The sequence below is a fragment of the Callithrix jacchus genome, chromosome X, assembly GCF_049354715.1.
Source record: "Callithrix jacchus isolate 240 chromosome X, calJac240_pri, whole genome shotgun sequence".
In the NCBI taxonomy this organism is placed as follows: domain Eukaryota; kingdom Metazoa; phylum Chordata; class Mammalia; order Primates; family Cebidae; genus Callithrix; species Callithrix jacchus.
This window is the reverse complement of record NC_133524.1, coordinates 100,438,579-100,453,830: the sequence shown is the minus strand read 5'-3', so window position 1 is coordinate 100,453,830 and position 15,252 is coordinate 100,438,579. Positions and strand designations below refer to the sequence as shown.

The following is a 15,252-nucleotide window of genomic DNA, read 5'->3' as shown; positions in this document are numbered from 1 at the left end:
CTGCTCCATCAGACAACGTTCCACCATCCCCATGACGTATAGAGGCCAGTCACGAAGGTTTCCAAAAGCAAAAGATTCTAGCCTGAAGAAGAGCAGAATGAGATAAATCTAAACAAATGAGATTCCATTTCTAGGGAGCATAGAATAGGAATTGTTCTTTGAACTTGTTGATGCCGTTTTCTCTGTGCTGTGTTTCGGCCATTGCTTATGTTCTGAAATGAACTCCACGTACAGGGAATGCTGACACAGAGATTCATTGGACTATATTTGTCTTATTCATATTATTTTCCCCACATTGATGCTTCTTATTTGTTGTTTAAACAGTATAGCCGTTTCCCTTAATTTTTGCATTCAGTAAACCACAGAATGACATCACGATTGCACTGTAGGTTCCCCTTCTCCTCAATCACCCACTTAAATGCTATATCAAATGTTCAGCTTCTTCTTCCCATCTTCACATCAAAACACCGTTTTTCCTCTTTCTTCCTATAATTCACTGGTATCAGTCCCCTTGAAATCTCACTCTTCACTCCCCACAGTCCAGTTAGAGTTCATAGTTAACTCTGTTTCAAATGTGCCTCTTTGATTTCTGGATTTGCAAGTAGAACACACACAGTCCACGGTAAAATATCCGAAGGGGTTTGATTTCTCAGAAAGTCATGTCAAATTACCCAGTAGATATGCAAGGATGCATTCAGAAATTTATGTCTGCGTCCTATTTGACAGAAACATTGGCATTTTAAAGCCATACAATTAGCATAATGAGGATTAAGTCACTGAGTGAAACGTGGTGTTGTGGACCAGGTACACAGCTCTGTCATTGGAAAAGAACAGCGTTCTCCAAAGCGTGTTTGGTTTTTAAAGTGTTGTTCCAGACAGTACAGGAACGAGCCAAATGGAATTTCCAGGAAGCGTCTCACTATTTCAGGTCCTTGAGCTCTGAAATTACTCTTCCAATTCCTTCAGATTTATCCAATTCTATTCCTTTTTTGTCCATAACCTCCTGTTTCTTTAAAACACAAACTTTATGCATCATTGGATGATGGGAGTGTCTGAAGAGAATGTCAAGCCCCAGTCTCCACTCATTTCACCACAGAACCTGCAGCCCATGAGCCACAGCCATTGGCACAAGCGAGGAAGATGACTGGGACTGAAACCGTATGTGTGTTCCCTGGTGTTTCCCTATTACATGGAAGAGGGGCAGAGAATGATTTCTGCCTGCTCTGTGACTTTTTGCACAGTTGCTTTGCTTTCAAATGTAGTGATTTGGAGATATAAATCTGTACATTTATATGTCTCTTGCCCCTTGCAATAATTAAGAAAAAGATGATGAGGCAATAAGAGAACTGAGATGACCCCTCCTTTCTCCTCCTGTGATGTCACTGTTAATATTAACATGAATGCTAATAAGTTCTATTATAAAGATGCATGCACGCGTATGTTCACTGCTCCACTATTCACAGTAGCAAGGACAGGTAGTCAACCCAAATGCCCCTCAACGATAGGCTGGATAAATAAAATGTGGTGCACATACACCATGGAGTACTATGCCTCCATGAAAAAGAACAACATCATGTCGTTTGCAGGAACTCGGATGGAGCTGGAGGCCATTATCTTTAGCAAACAAATGAAGGATCACAAATATGGTTTGGTCCTGTGTCCCCCACTCAAACCTCACCTTGAACCGTAATTCCCATAATCCCCCAGTGGGACAATGTGGAGGTGACAGAATCGTGGGGGCGGTTCTCCCATGCTGTTCTTGTGATAGTGAGTGAGTTCTCACGAGATCTGATGATTTTAGAAAGGGCTTCCCCCTTCACTCTGCACTTTTTCTCCTTCCTGATGCCACGTGAAAAAGGACGGGTTTGCATTTCCTTCCACCATAATTGTGAGTTTTCTGAGGCCTCCCCGGTCCTGTGGAACTGTGAGTCAATTAAACCTCTTTTCTTTATAAATTACCCAGTCTCTGGTATTTCTTCACAGCAGCCTGAGAGCAGACTAACGCAACCAGAAAACGAAATAGCACATGTTCTCACTTATAAGTGGGAGCTAAATGATGCGAACACCTGGACTCACAGAGGGAAACGACACACTGCAGCCTATCGGAGAGGAGGGAGAGGATCAGGAACAATAACTAATGATTACTAGGCTTAATGCCTGGGTGATGAAATGATCGGTACAGCAGAGCCCCACGACACACATTTACCTCTCTAAGAAACCTGTCCATCCTGTACATGTACCGCTGAACTTAAAAGGGAAACACCCTGATGCAATAAAGATTATGACTGTATTATAAATTAAGAAAACAGGTAGGGTACAGTGTCTCAGGCCTGTAATCACAGCACTTTGGGAGATCGAGGCGGGTGGATCACTTCAAACCAAGAGTTCACGACCAGCGTGGCCAACATGATGAAACCCCGTCTCTAGTAAAAGTACAAAAGTTAGCCCTGTTTGGTGGTGCACACCTGTAGTCCCAGCTTCTGGGGAACCTGAGGCAAGAAAATCTTTTAAACCCAGGAGGTAGAAGTGGCAGTGAACTGAGATTGCACCAATGCGCTCCAGCCCGGGAGACAGAGTGAGACTCTGTCTCAAAAATAAACAAAAACAAGGAGAATGAAAGGAACAAAAGAAAGACTATATAGTTTTGCATCATGTGGATGATGGGAGCATCCTATGAGAGCAGCTCATGCCACAGTCACCACTGGCTCAGGCGATAAAGGCTTTGCTGCCCTTCAGACACCACCAGCCATGGCTGAAAGTGTACAGAGGTGACCCGGAAATGAACCAGTGAGAGCCTCCCTGGGATGTTTAGCCTTGCAGATTGTGAAGAAAAATGGTATGGCTCTTTCCCTGTTGATTATTTGCTTTTTTAAAAACAAAAAAATCATGGTGATTTACTGATATGAATCCAGAGATTGTTGCATACAAGTTTCTTCTGCCTTGTACCAAACTAAGAGAAGGATTGGCTTGCTAAGAGTTCTAGTAGATTTATAAAATTATCATTTGTAGAGGGGACTGTTCAGAAATCGTTTACTAGGCTTCTGTCATGGAGTTTACCACAGAGGATGTTAACTAATAGCAAACATGAGGCTTTCTGTCCTTCCTCATCGTGAACCGATTCATCAGGAGTACAACAAGTAGTCTGTTAAAGATATTACGGGAAATACACCTGCCAGCCTGACCTTTGAAATGAGAGTTCACTCATGACCTTTATTTCTTCGTTTTTTCTTAATAAGCTTTTGTTGTTTCTTCCTGCAACTGAATTTTACTTAAATTCATTTAAGGCATGTCTTTGCATATATTATCACAGGCTCTTGAAAGCTATCTTCTTTTTCTGAGACAGAGTCTTGCTGTATCGCCAGGCACTAGGCTGGAGTATAGTGGGATGATCTTGGCTGACTGCAACCTCTGCACCCCGGGTTCAAGCGATTCTCCTGCCTCAGCCTCCCACGTAGCTGGGACTACAGAGGTGCGCCACCAGGCCCAGCTAATTTTTCTTTTGTATTTTAGTAGAGGTGTGGTTTCCCTGTGTTGGCCAGGATGGTCACCATCTCTTGACCTCGTGATCTGCCCGCCTCGGCCTCCCAAAGTGCTGGGATTACAGGCATGAGCCATGAAAGCTATCTTTCTAAATTGAACATGGTTTTTATTTTTGGAATCGATTTCTCTTCCTCAGGGAGTTCCGAGGAGATTTAAGGTGATATTTTAAATTGAATATCTCTTAAACTTATTAGCCATTTCCAGCTTCTGAGTTGTGATTTGTGGTTGCTGTTTCGTTTTCCTTTTTTTTTTTTTTCCTGGTTTAAACCTGGTCAACGTTGAGTGTCGTTATATGTTTTACATAAAAGCACCTTTCCGTTTCTATTCTCGGCTTGGAGGCTGTGGTATGGCCATTCCTCGTTCTCCTGATTCACTGAAGACGGTGATCAGAACTGAAGACAGCAGCCAGACCGCCAGGTCCTTTTCTGCCCAGGAGCCCTTGGCGGCCGTATCGGGGAGTTCCTGCTAAAGCCGGGGTGGCTTAGCCAGGGATAACAGTAGATTCTGAGATGGGTGAGAACCGGTCCACACGTGGACACGGTCGTTCCTCTGGCATCCGCATAATGGCCTTGGGCTCAGGAGGTCTGTCTCTCTTCAAGGAGCATGAGCTGAAATTGCTGAGCTTTGGGAGTTTTCAGTGACACCCTTCAAAGTGCACAGGGTGTGTCATGTATCAGCTGAGGAGGGCTGATGCGCTTTTTCCCGGTGAGGCATCTGTGTAAGTGCCTCCGACGTAGGCCACAGGGGGCGCCTAGGCCGGCAGACGCCCGCTGTGATTGGTTGACAAGATGCCAAGCAACGGAACCATCCAGTCACCTTCGATGCAGGGAGGTTTGCTGACAGGGTCCCTGTGTGACTTCATCCACTTGATCCAATCAGATGTCAAGTTTGCCCGTGACGTGGAGCCATGCTGCGTACCCAAGCATCCCCGCTTCACAATCGCCATTGTCTGTCCCCGTCGACAACCGCCATTGCCTCTTCTTGCGATCTAATGGCCGCTGCCTCCGCCATGGCTAGAAATTCCTCTGGGGAACAAATGATCACCCAGGAGCCCAAAGAGGCCAACTCCACAACGGCCCAGAAGAAGAGCAAGCAGAGGAAGCGAGGGCGCCGAGGGCCCCGCAGGTGCCACGCCAACTGCCGCGGGGACAGCTTCGCCACCTATTTCCGCCTGGTGCTGAAGCAGGTTCACCAGGGCCTCAGCCTTTCCCGGGAGGCCGTGAGTGTCATGGATTCTATGGTTCACGACATACTTGACCGCATCGGCTCCGAGGCTGGTCGCCTGGCCCACTCCGCCAAGCACGTGACCATCACCGCCTGGGAGATCCAGATCGCCGTGCGCCTGCTGCTGCCCGGGGACATGGGCAGGCTGGCCGAGTCCGAGGGCACGAAGGCTGTTCTCAGGTACACCAGGAGCAAGTGAGCTACCTCAGGAGCCCCTGAGCACCACGGAAAGACCAGTGGCTCCCCAAGTGGGGGGGACCCCAGCGGAGGTTGGGGTGGGTGGCGTTCTTTCGAAATCGTGTCGGGGGGGTAGCATGTGGCATGTGGCGTCCTGCGATTTTTCAAGCATTTCTCCCTCGGTACTAGACACTATCAACTCCAATATATCTGTAGTGCCATTCGCTCTAAGGAAAAGTAGTGAGTTTTTCCTCGATCCTGCTTCATTTCCTCAGTTTCCTAAATGGTCGTTTTTATTAGTTTTCTTTCTAGGTTATCTTTATGGTGATGTTATCAATGTACTGATCTTTACCCTTTTCACTCTCGTTCTCCTGCGACTGGATGGCGGAATATTCCAGAACTTCAGTATATGCCCTACAGCAACAGAAAAAGTGAATACGCTGACAGAAGAACCAAGGTAACCGTCCTAAATGTTTTCAACATCTCTCCCAACACGAATCCAAGTAAATAAGCAAATGAGGCCCAGTTACACCGTACATATAGCTAAATAAAACTTTGAGGAATCCGCTCATTTTCCCTCTGCCTCGACTCTGACATCACTATTGCAGTTCATTCTTTTATTTTTCCCTGACAGATAATCTTTTCATTTCTTTTTAAACAGAAACCTCCGTTAGTTCCAGGTTTGTGTCAGTGGGCTTAGGGAGAGTCCACGCAAACAGCTGATGCCCTAGTATCCAGTGGTGCAGGCAGTGAGCAACAGTCAGTGTCCCAATGTGTGGGGCGTGACTGAGGCTGTACCCACAACCGCTTTCCTGTGATATTCACTCTGGTGTTTCAAGGGACAGGGCTGTGATTCTTTACCTGACGTTTTAGTTTTCAGTGTTTGTAACCACGGTGATTTAAGGATATGAATCCAAAGCTAGGGGTATTCTATGTTCCTTGCCCCTGGCATCAAGTTATGCAGAGCTTGGTCAGCCTTTAGGAGGAGTAAGATGACACTTATTTCCTCCAGAGATTTGCTTATTCATGTTAATGTTAGTATAGGCTGCTTTTCATTGTGCTTTCTTCTGGGTCCCAGGTCTTTGTATATTTAGCATTTTCTTCTATAAGTGTATTGCAGAATTTCAGAGCAGCTGGTGGCTTTCTCTTTGCTTTTCATTTAAATAGATTTCCAGCAGTCCGAGCATGTGGACAAGAAAACCTACGCTGGGATTGCCACCCATAGGAATTTATTATTTTGTGCCTTGAAGCTCAGTCTGTGGTCATTTCTGTTAAATGATTCCCACAAAGTTTGAAACATCTCATAAACAACCCTTCTCGTTTATATGCAGAAACCTGTCAAGGATGGTACACTCAGCCAAACCATGAAAGAAAAGCTGGTAAATCACAAGAATCAAAATTTTCTTGAGTCCCTCAGAAGTGGGAAATAACCACCCCAGGGGGACCCAACACACAGCCACATAGATTATTCTACCTTTGAGGGGAGGACCGCTTGGTCAAGATGGAAATGAGCGCAGAGCAGGATAGAAGCCAGAGCTTCCCTGAGTAGTGCAGACGGGTACGGGTAGAAGGTCACCTCCAGAGCTCCACTTGGGATCCAAAGAGAAAGGATGTAGAAGCAAGAAGTCCTCTCACCGGGATTGGTTGTTTTCTGTTTTTCCAGACTGTTGGAAACATGTTATGAAAATAGTTGAAGAAAAATGCTCACCTCGCCAGGAGACCAAGAAACACCACCACGAAATCTGCTGCAATGAAATCCCTCTGCAGGAGGCCGACAAGTGTTCCTACCTGTCCACACAACAATCTGAAAACCAAAGATGCTTTGCAGATCCCTGTTGTTTTCCAGAGACAGAGCTGTGTACCTGATCCAAAACACCACACCCCACTCAGTCAATGAATTCTCATTATGCTCATCGTTTTGCTTTAAAGTGCCAACTTTTCTGTCAAGTAGGACATAGAAATAAATTTCGAAAGTTATCCTTGCATATCTACTGAGTAATTTGATATGTCTTTTTCAGAAACCAAATCCACTGGGATATTTCACCCTGGAGTGTGTGTTTTGTACCTGCAAATTCAGAAATCAAAGAGGAGCATTAGTAACACAGGGCCCACGATGAACTCTGGTCGGGCTGTGGAGAGTGGAGAGTGGGAGTTCAAGGGGACTGATGCCGACGAATTATAGGAAGAAAGAGCAAAAGGGTAGTTTGATGGGATGATGGGAAGAGGAGGTTCACGCCTTTGGTACAGCATTTCGGTGGGTGATTGAGAAGCAGGGGAACCTAGTGAGCAATCCTGATGCCTTGCTGTGGCTTACTGAAAACACAAAGTAAGGAAAATGTCTTTACTGCTTCAATAACCAATGAGAAATACCGATGTAGGAAAAATAGTAGGAATAAGAGCAATAGAGTCCAATCAGTCTTTCTGTCAGCATTCCCTGTACCATGGAGTTCATTTCAAAAGAGAAGCAACGACCCAAACACTGCACAGAAAAAACTACAAAAGTGTAAGGATCAATTCCTATTCTAGGCTCCCTAGAATTGGAATCTCACTTGTTTAGATTTCTCTGATTCTGCTCTTCTTCAGGCTAGAATCTTTTGTTTTTGAAAACCTTCATGACTGGCCTCTGCGCATCATGGGATGATGGAATGTTGTCTGATGGTGCAGCAGAAGCTCCACTCGGATCCCTTTCAGCCAGTGAGGCACCTGCAGCCCAGGAGCCACAGCCCAAGGTGTGATCAGGTGTCCTGGTCTGAACTAGTAAGAGTGAGTTGTCCAGGGATGTTCAGTTGGAGTTGAAGGGGAAACCTGTGGTTGGATGGTTGTGCGTCGTTGGTTCTTCGATTGGTTGTATGCTTTTAATGCCGTTGATGGAGATGTTCTATTAGTTTTCTAGGGCCGATGCAAAAACATTCCAGAGACTGGCTGACTTAAACGCTATTTATTTTCTTGTTTCTTAAAGTTATACTTGTAGTTCTGGGGTGCGTGTGCAGAATGTGCAGATTTCTTACATAGTTATACATGTGCCATGGTGGTGGCTGCATCCATCACCCCGTCCTCTACATTAGGTCTTTCTCCTAAGGCTCTCCCTTCCCTAGCCCCCCAGCCCCCCAGCCCCCGACAGGCACCGGTGTGTGATATTCCTCTCCCTGTGTCCGAGGAACACTATTTATTTTTTATCTCACAGTTCTGGATACCAATTGTCACATTTTTGTAAGGAGACGAATCCCATTGGTTAGGTCTACCCTCATAACTTCACTTTAGCCAGATGACCTGTGTAGAGACTCTCTTTAAATAAGGTCACATTCTAAAACACTGGGAGCCAGGACGTCTACATGTGAAGTTTGCGGGGACAAAACTCCATCCGTAATGGTGCTTCTTCTGCGTCCACTCCTCCACAGCACAAATTAACGTCCTCACATAGAAAACACATTCATTTCATCACAACCTCCCCGAAGGCTTAACTGAGTCCAAAACCAGTTATCCAACATCTCACCTGAAAATCTTCTCCATCAGGAATGGGTGAGTCTTCAGGTCTGACTCATGCTGAGGTAGGAATTCTCTCCGCCACTGCACCTGTGAAGCTAGACAAGTTCTCTGCTTCTGAAACACAGTTGTGGGACTGGCACCGGAGAGGGCTTATCACACCGAAAGCAGGAGCTCAGCAAAAGTCCTTGACCTCGTGGGCCCGAGGCAAGCTTGAAACATAGTGGGGCAAACTCCGTCAGATTCCGTGGAAAGAAAAGATTCTACTAGGGCTCAACGCTCTGTCCTTGAGGCCCAATGGGGTAACAGCTTCACACCCTAAGTCCTGGGCAGCCAAGTGAAGGCTCTCACCCCAGCCTGGGCTGCTGCCGCCCATCCCTGTGAAACCGAGGAGGTGGGACAAATGCCTGGAACTCAGGAGGTGACATCCGCTTCTGGGACCGAGAGGGATGGCCCAGCCCCCAGGTACTGTGCCCCTGGTTCTTGGGGGGAGGTGGCGGCCGTGCCAACCTTTGACCCAACTTTGGAGTCCTTCCTCGTCTTCTCGAATGTGAAGAAATGGTCACAGCTGGGTACCTCAGTCAGCCCCTTTCTTGCCTGTACAATCCAGGAACTCTAACAGCTTCTTTCCATTTCAGCCATCTTTGTCCCATCCAGTTCATTCTCACAACACTTTTTTTCTGGTATAAAATTCTCAAAAACTTTTTGGCTTCTCGGGGAATTCACATGAGTCCATGCCATCAGACAAGATCTTCCTTGAATACCCATATGTCAGTTCCTAACTTCTGCAGAGATGGTTTATTGGATCCATGAGTTACATGCCCCACTTCTCTAGCTAATGGGTTTCCAGGCGCACCCTTGGACCTGTTTCCAGAGTGAGCTATCTTCTTTCTTTGTACCTTCTGAATCATCAAACGCTGGCTTCCTTCTCCTCAGTGCTTCCTTGGCTAATTTACCTTTCTTCTTCTCCATTTACTATATGGATCTAGTAGAAACCATATTAAACCCTAAATGGTTTTCTCAATTTGCCACTGTAGTGGCTACGGGTCCCCCCGGACCTCTTAAGTTTCACTGAAAAATCAGCTTGCAAAAGGAACATCCATAGGACATAAGGCATACCAACTTCTTTAACTTGTATCCCCGGGAGCCTGTAGTGTGAATAGCCAAAGACACATGGGAAATCATCTATTTTTATGCATGGGCTCCAAGAAGTATGGACAGCTGAGTATAAACATATTGGAACAAATGGCTGTAATCTAATGCTAACAGACTGAGTGCGGGAAACCCGGCCAGGCCCGTCCGTCTAGACTCTGCTTGGCTTCTCTGAGCACACAGTTCTTCCTCCTGGTTATGGGTCATGACCCTCTCTGCAATGGGGTTTCTTGCGATTTAGCCTATCGAAAAAGATGGGTTAGATTATTTCTTCATAGTCGGGTTGTACATGAAAAAGTGGAAATATATTACAATACCATTTCTAGGTTCTGTGACTATCTTTAGAGAAAGGGGCTTCCGATTCCTAGGACCCACCTTCAGGAAGAGGGATTCTGATCTCTATGATTAGCCCCTGGGGCAGATTGGGACTGAGAGACAGGAGACCATGGAACGTCAGAGAAAATGTTTTATATCTGAGACTACTTCTGAGGCCTTCATCTTGAGGTATTGCGCTCTGAGCCCCAACACTAGAAGTCAGCTGCATGTGCAATTTCATTACTTACGATTTCTACTTTCCTCGAAAACACTAAGAACACATTAAAGCCCGAATCTTTGCCACTGTAAAACCAGGATCCCCTTTCCTCGTGTGCTTCCCATAACATCTTCCTAGTCTCCGTCTGAAAACTCACCACAAACACCTTTGGCACTCACAGTTCTAGCAACATATAGGTGGTCATGATACATGTATTCTTTAAGTCAGATAGCCTTTCTCGACGGCAAAGAATTCTTTCTTAACCTTCGTTTGACTTGCATTTTGCGTTCATATTTCCCACAGCTGTCTCCTAAAGACACTCTAGGCTTCTTGTGTCATGCGCGTCAGAACGCTTCCAGTCTCTATGCATTACCTAGTTCCAAGGCCTCTTCCAGTCCTTTGGGTGTTCCTTACGGCATCATCCCACTGCTTGGCAGCAGAATCTCTAGTAGTTTGCTAGGGCTATTCTGACAAATACCACAGGCCTGGTGGCTTAAACCGCAGAAATTTATTGTTCACAGTTCTGCAGGCTGGAAGTCCAAATCAAGCCGTCAGCTGGGTTGGTTACTTCTGAGGAGGAAGAGGGAAGGATCTCTTCCAGGGATCTTTCTTTGGCTTGAGGACGACCCACTTCTCCCAATGTCACTTCACATTTCCTCCCTCGTACGCATGTCTCTGTGTCTGAAGTTCCTGTTGATAGCCACAATGCACGCTAGACGTTTTGGTTAGAGCCCACCGTAATGAATGTAATTTAACTTGAGTACCCCAGTAAGGAACCCGTCTTCAAGTAGGAGAGAGATGAGGGGTCGGGAGTCTAATAGATGTATTGGTTACAGAGGGATTTAGGGTGCATACCACTCCTTGTAAGAACCTCATGCCTGATCATCTGTCATTGTCTCCCATCACCCCCACACGGGACCGTCTAGTTGCAGGAAAGCAAGCTCAGGGCTCCCACTGATTCTACATTACGGTGAGTTGTAAAATGATTTCATTACATATTACAATAGAATAAAAATAGAAATAAAGTGCACGATAAGTGTAATGCACTTGAGTCATCCCAAAACCATACCCCCAGTGCTGTTCCATGAAAATCTTGTCTTCCATGAAACAGGTCTGTGGTGCCACAAAGGTTGGGGACCGCTGGTCTAACTAACGTGAGCTGGCAAACTGCAACCCCAGGAAGGAATCATTTGTTATCTTAGCCTATGTCTGGGAACAGGGGGCATCTTTGGGACTACTCCTTCTCTGAAGAGGGTAGTTGCTGTTGAACATCACTACGCTATTGAGAATTCTAATTGCCGATGGCCAAAAGATTGATTGATCCTTGAAATTAGCCTCCCACATTTTATTAAAACGATTTTAGAGTTTTCTTATTCTAAGCGTTCGATATAAAGGTTAAATGTATGAAAAGACACAGGATGGTGCCACGGCTAACCTTAAAACTTTGCTTGACAAAAGTGAAGAGCAAAAAATATGATGAAAACAAAGATAAACTCCTGTGTCTGCTCAAACTGCCCCGTAGGAATAACAGGAAAGGTCACTCGACCTTGCGGCCTTAGACTTCACATTCTGTGCTTTCACCTCGACGTTATGGGTTGCGTTCCTGGTCAGGAAACCATCCCCTCCCGGTTGGATATTTGTGTGACTTTCGGGGAGTACCTATTTCTTATTGACCCATTTTGCTTCCTTGGATTTTTATTTCCTGTCTTCTTGCACCTGTGATGGAGGCGCATGAGGCCCGTTAGCCATTGTGTATACATAGCTGACAATGTAAGACCCTCGAAAATTTCATGGGACAAACATGTGAGTTGTATCTCGTTAATGGCTAGCAAAACTTTCCTTTCTCTTTGAGCTGTGTCTGGGGTTTGGAGCATTTCTGGACCTTGCAAAACGTACTTTTCAACTTTTTGCGGACACCTCGTGCAACCTTGGTTGAGTCATATCCTTGGTTAAACTTGACTGAAAAGGTACCTCTACTTTACAGAAAACAAGACAAAGAAGAAAAGGACAAAACCAGGAAATATCAGCTGTTTGTCTTGGTTAAAATCTCATACGACAAAGTTTCCAAGGATTTTTCAAGAGCTCGATAGTCAAAAGTCAACTCAGTTTATACGAATACTTAGGATACACACACAGACGCGTGCATGCGCACGCGCACACACACACACACACACACATACATTTATATATTGATACTTAGAGAGAGAGAAAGAGAGAGACATTAAATGGCTCTGTTCTCTGTAAACAGTCCTCAGACCACTGAATTCCTCTCTTCTTGAACCTCTGGTAAGCCTATGTGCTCCCTTAGTCTATCTCTCCATTTACTTCTCTCTGTCCTTCCTTTCCGTGGCAATCCCCAATGCCCCGTGAGGGAACCTAAAACCATTTTTTCTTTTGCAACAGCCTGAGATCCCTTAAGGAAAATAGAAAAAGAAATTTTAGAGTGTGCTCTGTCTCTGCACAAGTGACTGCTAGATATAAACCATAACTTTTAAAAATTAACTGGAAAGTCACAACTCTTTCGAACCTCAGCAATATACATACAGGAAAACAAACACACACCCATTGGGCCAAGAAGACAACTCGATGGAAATTATATTGCATTAACATTCACATTCATATTAACATCGACATCCCAGGAGGAGAAAGGAGGGGTCATCTCAGTTCTCTTATTGTCTCATCATCTTTTTCTTAATTATTGCAAGGGGCAAGAGACATGCCTCACTACCAGCTAAAGATTTATATCTCCAGATCACCACATTTGAAAGCAAGTGTGCAAAAAATCACAGAGCAGGCAAAAATCATTCTCTGCCCCTCTTCCATGTAATAGGGCAACACCAAGGAACGTGCACACTGTTTCAGTCCCAGTCATCTTCCACGCTTGTGCCAATGGCTGTGGCTCATGGGCTGCAGGTTCCTCTCTGGTGAAATGAGTTGAAACTGGGGCTTGGCATTTTCCAACCAGGTTTTTGGACATTTTATGCCCTGAAAGTCTGAGAGAGACATATTAGGCTTATTTGATCTCTTAACATGATACAGGAAACACCGACAAATATGAAATTATGCTTAAATTTCTTTGGGTTCTAGCTGTATAAGAGTGTTATGAATATATGTCCCAAATTTTATGAGACTCCTAAAATTCTAACCCGTCTTGGGATATGTTATCTATAATAATTATGATTATTATGTTAAATTGTATGCCACAGAAATAAGCGAATCTCCTTGTCAATTGTACCTTTCACCAGGGATCCTCAAACACATTTGTCATGAACTGAAAATTCTTGTTTTACATTGATTTTTCTCAAAAAGTAGTTTATAAGCAGCAAAAACAAAGAGTAGTTATCAAGCAGAACAACAGTTAATTACATGGTACTGAAGTCACAGTGAACTAAAGATTTTTTCTTGACCTTTTTTTTTTTGAAACACTTCTGGTTCCTTTTATGTTTTCCTTTCCAGAGTCAAAAAATATTTTTTTTTTAGCTACATATAGCTCACAAAACATTGGATAAAGTATACTTTTGTGACCCAAATCTGAAACATTTCTATTTCTCTCTGCCAGATTCCTCCAAAATTGAGAAACCATTTGAGGGTATTCTTACCTCATGGTAATACAGTTATTGCATAAGTTTGGTTAGAATTTGTTCTCTAGGCATAATTGGAAACACTGCAGATTTTACCAAGGCTTTGATAGAAAGGCATATTTTCAGATATGACCAGACTGCTTTGCAAAAATTAGGTTGACTTTATAGAGTTGATAAAAAGACTGGACTGGTACTTTGGCTAGTAGTTGCTTTACACAATTTCTAATCTGTGGTAAGTAAGGAATGTCACTGTTGGCTGGGTGTGGTGGCTCATGCCTGTAATCCCAGCACTTTGGGAAGCTGAGGCAGGTGGATCACAAGGTCAGGAGTTCAAGACCAGTCTGGCCAATACAATGAAACCTCATCTCTACTAAAAATAGAAAAAATAGCCAGGTGAGGTGGCGTGTGCTGGTAATCCCAGCTACTTGGGAGAATCCCATGAACCCAGGAGGTGGACGTTGCAGTGAGCTGAGATCATGCCATTGCACTTTAGCAACAGTGATCTTGCAAGACTCTGTCTCAAAAAAAAAAAAAAAAGTTACCGTCTGATAGGCCCAGGAACCTCGGGTAATGTGGGGACCTTGAGAAGAGAGGAATTCACACAATTCATACAGATATCTACATATACAAATAAATCCTCAGATTGACTTTTTAACCTTGAGAAGCTTCTAAATATCCAAATTAGAATTACTTATAATAACATAGTTGCAGCAAAGCTCACTGAAAAGAGCCTATACAATCAATCGCTATTCTTGATACACTTTGTGCAAATAATCAGGCAAAGTATAAAAAGAGTGAAACTTACTTTGCAAGTAATTTGCTCCTACTGTGATTCACCTTCAATAAAAATGGGAAACATGAGAGAATCAATTTATGGTTCAAAAAATTTTTAAAAGCTATAATATACCTGTTACTATATTATGGCTATGTTCACTGTTTTTCACTTAAGATAATTTCCCTACCATTTGGAATGAGTCCTGAATTCTTTTCTGACTACAAGTCTCCAAACTAATTATTCAAACTTTTCCCCATTTTTACTGAGTGTAACATCCCTTAAACTAAAAGTGCTATTCCCCAAGGCCCAGCAAGCTGAAACTAGGAAACTTGATATACCTTATGAGAAAAATGGCTACTGCAAGTTAGATATGAATAACCTTCAGGCTTGTTGAAGTACAGACTTGTCAAAAAGTTCACTAGATCACCTGATGCAAACTCCACCCCAAGAAGAATCTCTCTGATTGTTACTCTTTGCTCTCACTTCATCTGAAGATGTTTCAAGAAGAGCATCTAAAAATCTCCCCTGACTGACCTCTAGACTGGAAAGCTGAGTTTATACTCTGTTCTAACCATTAACTTGTGTTTGTCATTGTTCCCATAGAAATGTCTCCTACTAAATATCAGATTGCATGAATCATACAGAGGACTAACTCTGGTAGAAGCCCCTCCACAATCTCATTGCCTGAAATGAGAAATAACTGTTAATTGTTTGACTGGACCAGCCTATTCTCAGTCCTGGGAGACTGGTTCAATAGCTTGTGTAAGACAATTCAACAACCCAGTTTC

At 44.1% G+C, this 15,252-nt stretch overlaps 1 protein-coding gene across 2 annotated transcripts; it reads left to right on the top strand.

The window, feature by feature from the left end:
* Nucleotides 1–4,484: 4,484 nt before the first annotated feature.
* Nucleotides 4,485–6,741, top strand: LOC144581231 (histone H2B type W-T-like). 2 transcript variants are annotated; one of them, XR_013531803.1, is made up of 4 exons: nucleotides 4,485–4,944; nucleotides 5,340–5,398; nucleotides 6,273–6,320; nucleotides 6,605–6,741. XR_013531803.1 is itself a non-coding variant. In XM_078364216.1 (3 exons), the coding sequence occupies exons 1-2, from the start codon at nucleotides 4,532–4,534 to the stop codon at nucleotides 5,374–5,376; spliced, it is 450 nt and encodes a 149-aa protein (XP_078220342.1). In that variant the 5' UTR covers nucleotides 4,485–4,531; the 3' UTR covers nucleotides 5,377–5,398; nucleotides 6,605–6,739. The 2 variants fall into 2 exon arrangements, 1 of the variants encoding a protein (XP_078220342.1); XM_078364216.1 differs by lacking the exon at nucleotides 6,273–6,320 and having other exon boundaries at nucleotides 6,605–6,739.
* Nucleotides 6,742–15,252: the final 8,511 nt, after the last annotated feature.